Below are 12,405 nucleotides of genomic sequence, written 5' to 3' on the forward strand. Positions count from 1 at the left end.
TAGTTGTTAGAGGTTAGTACTAGAATGTTAGTATTATATATTCGTTGCAGGATATTTACCCAATTCTTATTGCGAATTTTAGGCAACTCTTAAATATAATAGTTTAAAGTTTAGAGTTCCATATCTTCTCTGCGAGATAGCAGTATCCAGGTAGGTGTTAAGTGTTGAATATTTTTCAATCTTCGATCTTGTCCTCGATGTTCTTGGCAAATTCAAATGCTTCCGTGTGTTTGATGAAGAAGTATTCCTTCTTCTCATAACTGACTCTTAGTGTTGCGGGGTATAACAGTCCATATCTCAGATTCTTTATGTTCTTCAGTATTCTTCTTGTTTCTGTGAACAACGCTCTTTTCTTAGCAACTTCCACAGGGTAATCTCTGAATACGCTAATCTTGTCTCCTTCATATACAAGATTTCTGCTTTTGCCAATTTTCCTCATCATGTCATCCAATACATGGTCATATTGGACCTTTACTATCATTATTCTTGGAGGGTCGCCCACCTTTGGGGGACGTCTCGGCCCTCTGTGTGCTCGGGCAAGTAATGGCGCCTGGTCCAGGTTCAAAATTGTTTTCAGTACTTCTGCAGCAAATTCACGGGGGTCACGAGTCCCCTCTCTGCCTTCCTGGGTGCCCACGATTCTTAAGTTCTGACGCCTCTGTCGTCCCTCCAAGTCTGTACATTTTTCAGTTATTTGATGCAATAACTTTGATAGGCGTTGGTTCTCAGTGATGAGTTGTTTTGTAGTTGCGGTGCTTGTCTCAGCAAGTTCCTCAAGTTCTTTTACAATCTTGTGGTGTTGGTTTAATGTCAGGAGAATAGGTTCAAGTTTAGAATCAAATCTGGATTCCATCATATTCAGTTTTTCATTTACTTCTTCAACATTTTGAGTCATATTTCTTTCCATATCTAATTTCCAGTCTTCAAGGACTTTGTGTACAATCTCTGTAACATCTTCTTTAATTTGTTCTTTAATTTCTTTTTTAAAAGATGTCAGCTCCTCTTTAAAGTTCTGTCTAAGATTTTTAAGTTCCTCCTTAAGAAACGTTTTTAATTCTTCCAACTCAGTCTTTTTCTTCTTCTTTGAGATGTCTTCTCGGGATGCTGTTAAACCTGAGGCCGAGGCTTCAGTTGGGCCTACCTCTTTAGTCTTGCCGTTTTTTGTCTTGTGGGGGGGAGTATGTTGAGTCGACATACTGCCGGTGTCGCGCGCCTGATGGTCGCGACACTTGTCAGTTTCTTTGTTGAACTAAATTATGGCGCATGTTGCAATCAAAAGCGCTTGAACAATTACTGCAAAACAATCGGTGCCGTTTTCTGCAGGTAGGATCTGTCTTTTCCCCCCGTTTTTTCGGTTTTTTCACGGAGCTAGTTGGCGTGAGTCTCTCCTACTCCATAGCGCCACCGGAAAAGCTGATCCACATCAACTCTGTCTATCCCTCTCATCATTTTAAAGACCTCTATCATGTCCCCCCTTAACATTCTGCGCTCCAGAGAATAAAGACCTAACTTATTCAACCTTTCTCTGTAACTTAGTTGTTGAAACCCAGGCAACATTCTAGTAAATCTCCTCTGTACTCTCTCTATTTTGTTGACATCCTTCCTATAATTGGGCGACCAAAATTGTACACCATACTCCAGATTTGGTCTCACCAATGCCTTGTACAATTTTAACATTACATCCCAGCTTCTATACTCAATGCTCTGATTTATAAAGGCCAGAACACCAAAAGCTTTCTTTACCACCCTCATACGATATGATAGAAGTCCACCCCATGACAGAAGGGGGAGGAGTTGTACAGTTTGATAGTCACAGGGAAGAAGGATCACCTGTGGCGTTCTGTGCTGCATCTTGGTGGAACCAGTCTGTTGCTGAAGGTGCTGCTCAGGCTGACCAGTGTGTCATGGAGGGGGTGAGCTGTATTGTCCAGGATGCTCCGCAGTTTGAGGAGTATCCTCTCCTCCAAGACCAACCTCCCGTGAACCCAACTCCGTCCCCGGGATGGAGCCAGCCAGTTTGTTGATCCTATTGGCATCTGCGGCCTTCGCCCTGCTGCCCCAGCACACGGCAGCGAAGGAGATGGCACTGGCTACCACTGATTGGTAGAACATCTGCAGCATCTCACAGATGTTGAAGGAGCGGAGCCTTCTCAGAAAGTACAGCCGGCTCTGTCTCTTCTTGTACAGGGCCTCAGTGTTCCTGGACCAGTCCAGTTTACTGTCCAGGTACACTCCAAGGTATTTGTACTCCCTGGTAAACTGGTCACATCCACACCCTTGATGGAGACAGGGGACAGGGGTGTTCCTCTCCTCCTGAAGAGGAGCTATGTATGTTCTCATCCAAATCAATGAGTGGTGGCCAATCTGTGGGGTCGGGCCAAGCTCTGAGGGACAGCTGGGATGGGAATGGTCAGACAGAGCCATTGCGATAGAAGACTCATTATTTAAGTTCAAGTTCAAGTTGCATTTATTGTCAAATGCATCAATTGGTACAGTGAGATTTGAGTTACCATACAGCCATACAATAAAAAGAACACAACACACGATAGAATTGAGCATTAACATCCCCACAGCAGAATCAACGTTTCCCTCTGAGAGGGAAGGCTGCGCCACCCGATGACCCACTATGGGGACGGACAGGAGATTATGTGGCAATAGACAAGGATGGCGTGTTGCCTCCCTGGTGCCAGGGTCCAGGATGTCTCTGGGCAGCTGCAGAACATTCTCAAAGGAGATAGACACAGGTTTCCCTTTCCCCCCTCTCACCTGACTCTCAGTCTGTAGAAGGGTCTCGACCCGAAAGGGTCCTTCATGCCTGTCGTGCTGACATACTCCAGCATGTTGTGTCTATCGTCCGTGTAAACGAGCATCTGCAGTTGCTTCCTACACACATGGAATCCCCAGCCTTGGCCTGAAAGGGAAGCGTGAGCAGCCCGACATTGTTGCCCTCGTTGACACAAATGACATCGTTAGGAAAAGGGGAGCGGTTCTGCAAAGTGAATGCATGGAGAGTTGGGTAGAACATTAAAAAAACAGGAGCCCCCAGTGTAGTCATCTCTGGACTACTCCCGTTACCACATGCTTGTAATCATATGAATAAGCAGATAGGACAGATGAGTAAGTGGCTCTGGAGTTGGGGCAGGTTTTCAGATCACAGTGAGACCATACCTTGAGTATTGTGTGCAGTTCTGGTCCCCTAATTTGAGGAAGGACATTCTTGTTATTGAGGGAGTGCAGCGTAGGTTTACAAGGTTAATTCCTGGGATGGCGAGAGTGTCATATGCTGAGAGAATGGGGCGGCCTGGCTTGTGTACTCTAGAATTTAGGATGAGAGGGAATCTTATTGAAATATATCAGATTATTAAGGGTTTGGACACGCTAGAGGCAGGAAACGTGTTCCCGATGTTGGGAGAGTCCAGAACCAGGGGCCACAGTTTAAGAATAAGGGGTGAGCCATTCAGAACGGAGATGAAGAAAAACCTTTTCACACAGATGTAGAATTCTCTGCCTCAGAGGGCGGTGGAGGCTGGTTCTCTGGATGCTTTCAAGAGAGAATTTGACAGAGCTCTTAAAGATAGCGGAGTCAAGGGATATGGAGAGAAGACAGGAACGGGGTACTGATTGTGGATGATCAGCCATGGCCACATTGAATGACAGTGCTTGCTCAAAGGGCCAAATGGCCTACTCCTGCACCTATTATCTATCGTCTATCTTAGATCATTGGGACCTCCTAGAGCCAGTGGTGATGTATACAAGAGCGGTGGGTTGCATCTGAACTGGAGGGGGACCAATATCCTTGCTGGGAGGTTCACTAGCACTACTCAAGAGGATTTAAACTAGAGAGGTGGGGCGCAGGGGTGGGAACCAGAGTAGTTGGTCATGATGTAGGAGAGATGGGAATGTTTAGGTTAGGGCCAGTAAGTTTCAAAGCAAGGACAGACAGGGAGAGGTGAAGGAAAATGGTGACACTGGTGGACTGAAGGGTGTTTATTTCAATGCCTGGGGTTTTTGTGGAGAAAGCAGATGAACTTTGTGCCTGGATCAGTGCTTGGGACTATGATGTCGCCGTTGTGAACATATGGTTGCAAGAGGGGCTCGACTGGCAACCCAATGTTGGGGGTTTCAATATTACAGATGTGATTGAGAGAGAGGCAAAAGAGATGGAGGGATTACGCTCCTAGTCAGTGAGACTGTCGCACTGGCACTCAGAGGACATATTGGAGGGTTTGACAGCGAAGGCGATACGGGGCCAGGATTTATAGAAATTAGCATTTCTCCACGTTGATAATGGTGCTAATCTGGATCTCATGGCCTGAAAGGGAGGTACGAGATCAGAAAACCCTCATTAAAGTGAACGAGTAATGATATAGATGCAATGGGCCTGCGCATCTGTGTCATACATCTTTGTGAGGAATTTTGGGCACCATATCAGAGGACAGATGCGCTGGCTCTGGAGGGTCCAGTGGAGGTTTACAAGAAATGATTCCAGGAATGAGTAGGATAACCTATGATGAGCATTTGACGGCACTGGACCAGTACTGGCTGGAGTTTAGAAGAATGAGGGGGGGACCTCATTGAAACGTACAGAATAGTGGATAGAGTGGATGTGGAGAGGATGTTTCCACTAATGGGAGTATCTAGGACTAGAGGTCACAGCCTCAGAATTAAAGGATGTTCTTTTAAGAAGATGAGGAGGAATGTTTTAGTCAGAGGGTGGTGAATCTGTGGAATTCTTGGCCACAGAAGGCTGTGGACGCAAAGTCAGTGGATATATTTATGGCAGAGATAGATAGATTCTTGATTAGTATGGATGTCAGAGGTTATGGGGAGAAGGCAGGAGAATGGGGTTAGGAGGGAGAGATAGACCAGCCATGATTGAATGGCGGAGTAGACTTGATGGCCCGAATGACCTAATTCTACACCTATCGCTTATGATCTTCTCTGATTCTATGATTTTGTGAAGAAAATTATGTAGCAGATTGCTTTGGCTAATATGCCAGGGGAGAAATGCCAGTTAAGCAGTTTATTGATTGGACACATTGGCACCCCTTTGCTACCCATGATGAAAGAATGGGTCGACTGGGCTTATATTCCCAGCCCGAGGCTGAAGACGGCACGATACTCACGTGAGGGTGGCTGGGACGGTGTTCTGGCGGTGGTGGCCTGAGTCCGGGGTTCGGCCACGGGCCAGCGGCTGCGTCTGCAGGACTGGTGGGCCGCAGCTTCGACCATCCCGGGCCGCGGTGTTTGAGCCGCGGGAGTGATTTATAACATCGCCCGGGGGGTATCGCCTCAGCGCAGAGGGAGAAGAGGAGGGAAGAGACTGGAGACCTAAGACTTTTGCCTCCATCACAGTGAGAAGATGCTGGGTGGACTCACTGTGGTGGATGTTAATATGTGTTTATTGTTGTTTTTATTGTATTATATGTATGACTGCTGCAATTTCGTTCAGACGTCGGTCTGAATGACAATAAAGGCATATCTATCTATCTATCTATCTATCTATCTATCTATCTATCTATCTATCTATCTATCTATCTATCTATCTATCTATCTATCTATCTATCTATTAAATTTAAAAAAAATTTAATTTCTTTATTTATATAGCACATTTTTAGTCAACTTGCATTGACCCCAAAGTGCTTCACATAATTACATCCACACACACAGGCAAAGGTGGGTGAAGTGTCTTGCCCAAGGACACACACAGGCAAAGGTGGGTGAAGTGTCTTGCCCAAGGACACAACGACAGTATGCACTCCAAGCGGGATTCGAACCAGCTACCTTCCGGTTGCCAGCCGAACACTTAGCCCATTGTGCCATCTATCTATCTATCTATCTATCTATCTATCTATCTATCTATCTATCTATCTATCTATCTATCTATCTATCTATCTATCTATCTATCTATCTATCTATCTATCTATCTATCTATCTATCTATCTATCTGTCTATCTATCTATTCACTGGAATTTGGAAGGATGAGCGGGAATCTTATCGAAACATGTAAAATTCTTAAGGGATTGGACAGGTTAGATGCAGGAAAAATGTTCCCGATGTTGGGGGAGTCCAGAACGAGGGGGTTACAGGCTAAGAATAAGAGGTAGACCATTTAGGACTGAGATGAGGAAAACCTCTTCACCCAGAGTTGTGAATCTGTGGAATTATCTGCCACAGAAGGCTGTGGAGGCCAATACACTGGATGCATTCAAGAGAGAGTTAGATATAGCTCTTTGGGCTGACCTAATCAAGGGATATGGAGAAAAAGCAGGAACGAGGTACTGAGTTTGGATGATCAGCCATGATCATATTGAATGGTGGTGCTGGCTCAAAGGACCGAAAAGGTACCTGTACCTGTTTTCTGCATTTCTATGTTTCCATGTTTCTATGTTTACCCAAAATACTGACAGTATCATTCAATTATCATCTCCAAGACTACTGGCTCTGCCACAACGGTGAAAAGGTTGTCTCCAATCAAGTCCTCACATATCACACAGTGCTGAATAGGAAGTCTCAATAGAAAACTGTTATGTACTTCTGTATTTCATTTAGTTATGCTGCACCCTTCGCATGGAACCAGCTGCAGAATGAACTGAAACTTAAGGAGCTGGTTTCTCTAAACAGATTTAAATCCCTTCTTAATGATGTTGAAGCGGGCTCTTCTGTCTGTATGTGCTTTGTTTGATGATGTTCTGACTGTGACTCTATTTATATGTTCTCTGTTGTTTTTAAATCATTGTCTGTAACTGTGGAACTGTGCTGCTGCCTGTCTTGGCCAGGACTCTCTTGTAAAATAGATTTTTAATCTCAATGAGACTTCTCCTGGTTAAATAAAGGTTAAATAAAAAATAAATAAATAAATGTCATTGTCCTATCTGGGACATATGACAATAAAATACCCTGACGTGACCAAAAAACCTGAGCTACCACTTCAATTTTTTTCTACACTCCTCTATTGTTTAATATGTCATTTGCTTCACAACATAGTAGGTATGTTGCAAAGCCTACCTGAAGCGTCGGTGAAAATCTGTTGTTGCGGGTGTGCGCGATTTTGGCGCCGTTTAGAGGGGGCGGGTTTAAAACGCGATTTTCTCTAAACTGTTCCAATCGAAAATGTTCAGCCTAGTTAATTATTAACGAAAAATCGCTGAAAGACCCCGTCGCAAAAGCTATTATTAGGTTTAAAGGCCTTGAATAATAGTTATAGTAGTTTAAAAATCAATCTCTAAACCCGCGACCGCCAGCAACCGCAGGGTCTCATAAAGCAAACCACAGAAGGTTGGCTGTATATTTTTACATTAAAAAGGGCTTCTAAAGATCCCTTTATACAAAGTTTAATATTGCGAGCAGCTCATTTTGGGCCCATTATATCCCGCAGTATTTTTCTCGGCATTTGGGGGCACAAATCTACCGCAATGTGAACGTTCTAAACCAGCGCGTTCCACAGGGACCCACTGGAAAGCTGATTTAAATGGACATTTATTTACAGCAATTAAACACTAAATTCCTTCCATTTGGCCTATAAATTAATGTAAATGAGATTTTAAAATCATGTTTTATTGTGAATTATTTGTGAATATTATTTGGACATTTAGGCTATTTAAAAATGTTAATCATTTATTAAGAAATGGATAGATGTTTAGATCTAGTAATTGAAGTCTGAAATTAGCTACAATTAGGTAACTAACTAATTATATGCTTTAATTTCAGGTCATCCAAGTAAGATTATTTTATATTTGTTTCAGAATGCTTCAATCTATGATAACTGAAAATTTCATTCAGTTCTCTTAATTTTTAAGAAAGTTATGGGCTTTTGACTGTTCACGATCACAGCTTTTTTGTTATGTCCATAGAAAATCAATAGGGAACAAGATGCTCATTTCCCAGTATGAAAATGGCCATAACTTTTTAAATACTTGAGATATGAAAGTGAATTAGGTGTCAAATTAAACTTATGTTTATGCTTTATCTGATGGGATAAATTACAGACTTGATTTTTAAAATCTCAAAATTTTGTAACATTGCTAAACATAGCATTTCATTTTCCAATATGCTGTTGCTATTTCTGGCATGTTTATCCAGTTTTGAGGCTTTTTTTTAATTTGTTCTGAATTTCCCCAATATGGCACAGTGCTTGTGCCACATAAGCATGAGAAGATCACGTGGGAGTTTCCATTACGGTGTTGGTCCTGAGGTGAGTTGGTCGCTTCAAATTCCTGAGTATTAATAACTTGGATGAGCAGCCCTGGCTCCAGCACATAGATGTAATCATGAAGAAAGCATGCTAATGCCTTTGCTTTGCTAATGGGCCTGTCCCACTTGGGTGATTTTTTGGACAACTACAGGTGACTGCCGCAAAATGTTCAACATGTTGAAAATGTTTCCGCGACAGTGGCGACAATTTCTGCTGTCGTAGGTTGTCGTGGGTGAATTCCATTAAAATTAGTCCAGTCGCCTAAAGAGTCGCCTGTGGGACAGGCCCATAAATGTGTAAAAAGATTATGTATGTCTCCGAATACTCCTACAGATGCACTGTAGAAAATATCCTGATTGATTGCATCATAGCTTGGCATGGCAATTCCAAGGCGCTGCAATGCAAGAGGCTGCAGAGAATGGTGGACATCATGGGCACAGTCCTTCCCTCCATCCAAAGCATCTACATGAGGTGATGCTTCAAGAAGATGACGTCTAACATTGAGGGTCCTCACTATTTAGGGTATGCCCTCTTCTCCCTGCTACCGTTGGGCAGGAAGTTCAGAATCCTGAAGTCCCACGCCACCAGGTTCAGGAACAGCTACTTTCCTACAGCGATCAGGTTCATGAACCAACCTGCACAACACTAATCCTACCAGGTCAATGGATCAGTACCCTGTTGCACCTCTAGTTCACTCTTGACAAACATTGACTTTACTTTCTAATTATTTGTTTTTATGTATTTGTCTATGTTCCTGTAATGCTGCTACAAGCAAGATTTTTCATTCTACTTCATCAATGCAAATGGACGACTTGACTTGATTTGTATCCTCATTGAAAAGACAAGACTTTGCAAATACTAGAACTGTGTGGTTGTCATTCCTACCAATGCAGTCATAGTGGACAATAGACCATAGACCATAAACCATAGACCATAGACCATAGACTATAGACCATAGACTATAGACCATAGCTCCATAGACCATAGACCATAGACAATAGACAATAGACCATAGACCATAGACCATAGACAATAGACAATAGACCATAGACAATAGACCATAGACAATAGACAATAGACAATAGACAATAGACCATATTCAATAGACAATAGACAATAGACAACTGTGAAGTCATAGTCTCAGAATTAAAGGACGTTCCTTTTAGAAGGAGATGAAGAGGAATTTCTTCAGTCAGAGGGTGGAGATTTTGTGGAATTCTTTGCCACAGACGGCTGTGGATGCCAAATCGGTGGATATTTTTAAGGCAGGGATAGATATATTCTTGATTAGTACGGGGTGTCAGAGGTTATGGGGAGAAGGCAGGAGAGTGGGGTTAGAAGGAAGAGATAGATCAGCCATGATTGAATAGGCGGAGAAGACTTGATGGGCCGAATGGTCTAATTCTGCTCCTATCACTTATGACATAGAAACATAGAAATTAGGTGCAGGAGTAGGCCATTCGGCCCTTCGAGCCTGCACCGCCATTCAATATGATCATGGCTGATCATCCAACTCAGTATCCCGTACCTGCCTTCTCTCCATACCCTCTGATCCCCTTAGCCACAAGGGCCACATCTAACTCCCTCTTAAATATAGCCAATGAACTGGCCTCGACTACCCTCTGTGGCAGAGAGTTCCAGAGATTCACCACTCTGTGTGAAAAAAGTTCTTCTCATCTCGGTTTTATGACCTAAGCCTGTTACTCACTACCCTAAACCTTTGCCATCGGATTTTAGAAAAATTCTCCTCTGGGAAAAGCTTCCCTGTGTCCTTCAAAATGTTGAATACTTGTGGATGACAAATAAATACATCACAACTCTTCTGTAAGTTTTGTAAGGAAACTAGTCCTATTTGTACTTGCAACCTGTATTCCAGATCGAGTCATTGATTCATAGTTATACAGCATGGAAACAGCACCTTCAGCCCAACTCATCGTTGCAACCAAAGTGCCTTCTGCTGTACTATCTTCTACTGTATGTTCTATGGTCAGCAACCGTGGATTAACTCAAAATATGTTACCAGCCAGAATCATTCAGTATAAAATACGTGATGTTACATGCGGGATGCATAATTTCACTTTCATTTTTATTTAGTTATACACAATTGAATGAAAAATGAATATATGAGGATGATTTTTGCTCGTGATTGACGATTACATGAAACATGATCATCACCTATTTGTTCAATATCTTTTGGAAATCTCCAACAGTTTTTTGCAAGGATTGAGGCATTACAAAACAAATTTATGCAAAGAGATAGATTTATGTTGAAGCCACGACAAGCATAATATTTGTCACAACATTTATACCAATATGAACAGAAACTCTGCCTAAACTGAAGTAATTGGTCGAATTTTCATCTTCACCACTTTAAGAGAATAGTCTATACCCTTAAAAGGATCCCAGATGACGCCATTTTCTATCTCGTATGGCACATTATCGCGAGGATCATAAGGCCCACCATGGTAATAAATCCCATTTAGATTAGCGGCCTGGCAGTTATTATACCACCAACCACCGCCATAAAACTGTGCACAGTTCTCCTCCCAGTTATCATTGTCTCTGTCAAAAGTACTGAATTTCATGTTTGCATGGGAGGTGTATACAGTATCCATAAATAAGCCACTTATTAAAGCATCCCCTGCATTCCCAGTGTAACTTGTGATGTTCAACGTGTAGTTTTCTGATTCAGAACCTACGTTGACGATATACTCAGCGTACGTCCTGTTTCCAGACCAGTCCTCCAGCTCAATCCGAAGGGAGGTTTCCTTTGCCGTGAGTAGGTGAAGGACATCATTTCCCAGCCAGATATTCCCTCGGCCTTCATCATCCAGGCGACCAAATCCCCTTTTGTACTTGTCCCACGACTGGTTGAAGTTGACTGTTTCATCCATGCGCTGCTGAACCAACATCCAACCACCGACGCCAGTACTCTGATCACAGTACACCGTTATTGCATCAACACAGCCACTGGGCATTATCTTAAACAAACCATCCTCACCGCCCTCTGCATGCTTTTGCATGATATCATTACAATCTGTAAGAAGAAATATTTTTCAGATTAGAAATGTTAGATAAAACCAACAAACATCCTTATTTTCAGTCTGAAGAAGGGTCTCGACCTGAAACGTCACCCATTCCTTCTCTCCAGAGATGCTGCCTGCCCCACTGAGTTACTCCAGCTTTTTGTGTCTATCTTTGGTTTAAACCAGCATCTGCAGTTCCTTCCTCACATCGCATTTGCAACGTTTTTTGTGTGTCGAAAATGCTTACCTGCAGAAACACAGATCAACTAAATGTTTACAGCCAAGGAGGAGACATTTTGCCAATCAATGTCATGAGGCAGGAGCTAAGGTGGGTAGATTGGCTGTTGTTATTGGGCAGATGGAAGTTGTTTTAAAACAAGGTGATCAAGTGCAAGATCCGAATGTTGCAGCAAGGAAGGTTGTGGGGGGGGGGGGGGCATGGGGGGGGGGGGGCATAAGGACAGCAAAGTAAGGGAACTGTGGATGACCAAGGCGGATGTAAACTTGGTCATGAAGAAAAGGATGCGAGTCAGATTTAAGAAGATGGCATCAGTCAGAGCCCAAGAGGGAATCTATGCTTGAAGTTGGAGGATGTTGGTGAGATACTGAATGAGTACTTTGCATCTATATTCAAAGAGAAGAAGGACTATATTAACGATTTAAACAAGGGAATTAAATGTAACATCTCCAAGTTTGACACAAAGCTGGGTGGCAGTTTGAGCTGAGAGGAGGTTGCTATGAGGCTGTAGGGTGACTTGGATAGGTTGCATTTGGTCTCGCCAATGTATAGGTGTTCACATCTTGAAAAACGGACACAGTAGATGAGGTTGGAGGAGGTGCAAGTGAACCTCTGCCTAACCTGAAAAGACTGTCGAGGTCCCTGGACAGAGTCAAGGGAGGAGGTACAGTGACAGGTGTTGTATGCCTCCTCCCTTGACTCTATCCAGGGACCCCGACCAGCATTCCATTTACATTTCCAGAGGCCTATCTAGAAGCGTCTTCAATGGCACTATTGTATCTGCCACCACTCCACCCCTGGCAATGTGTTCCAGGCACCCACCGCTCTTTATGCAGCCAACTTGCCCCGAACATCTCCTTTAAGCTGTGCCCTCTAGTTTTTGATATTTTCACACTGAGAGAAAGGTTGTGACTGTCTATCCTATCTATGCCCCCCGTGATGTTATA

At 43.1% G+C, this 12,405-nt stretch overlaps 1 protein-coding gene across 1 annotated transcript; it reads right to left on the bottom strand.

The window, feature by feature from the left end:
* Positions 1-10,261: 10,261 nt before the first annotated feature.
* On the bottom strand, positions 10,262-11,227 carry LOC116972258 (fibrinogen alpha chain-like). The gene has a single exon (XM_033019734.1). It carries the CDS (start codon positions 11,215-11,217, stop codon positions 10,525-10,527), a length of 693 nt encoding a protein of 230 aa, XP_032875625.1. The 5' UTR covers positions 11,218-11,227; the 3' UTR covers positions 10,262-10,524.
* Positions 11,228-12,405: the final 1,178 nt, after the last annotated feature.

Source organism: Amblyraja radiata, chromosome 1, assembly GCF_010909765.2.
Source record: "Amblyraja radiata isolate CabotCenter1 chromosome 1, sAmbRad1.1.pri, whole genome shotgun sequence".
NCBI classification, from domain to species: domain Eukaryota; kingdom Metazoa; phylum Chordata; class Chondrichthyes; order Rajiformes; family Rajidae; genus Amblyraja; species Amblyraja radiata.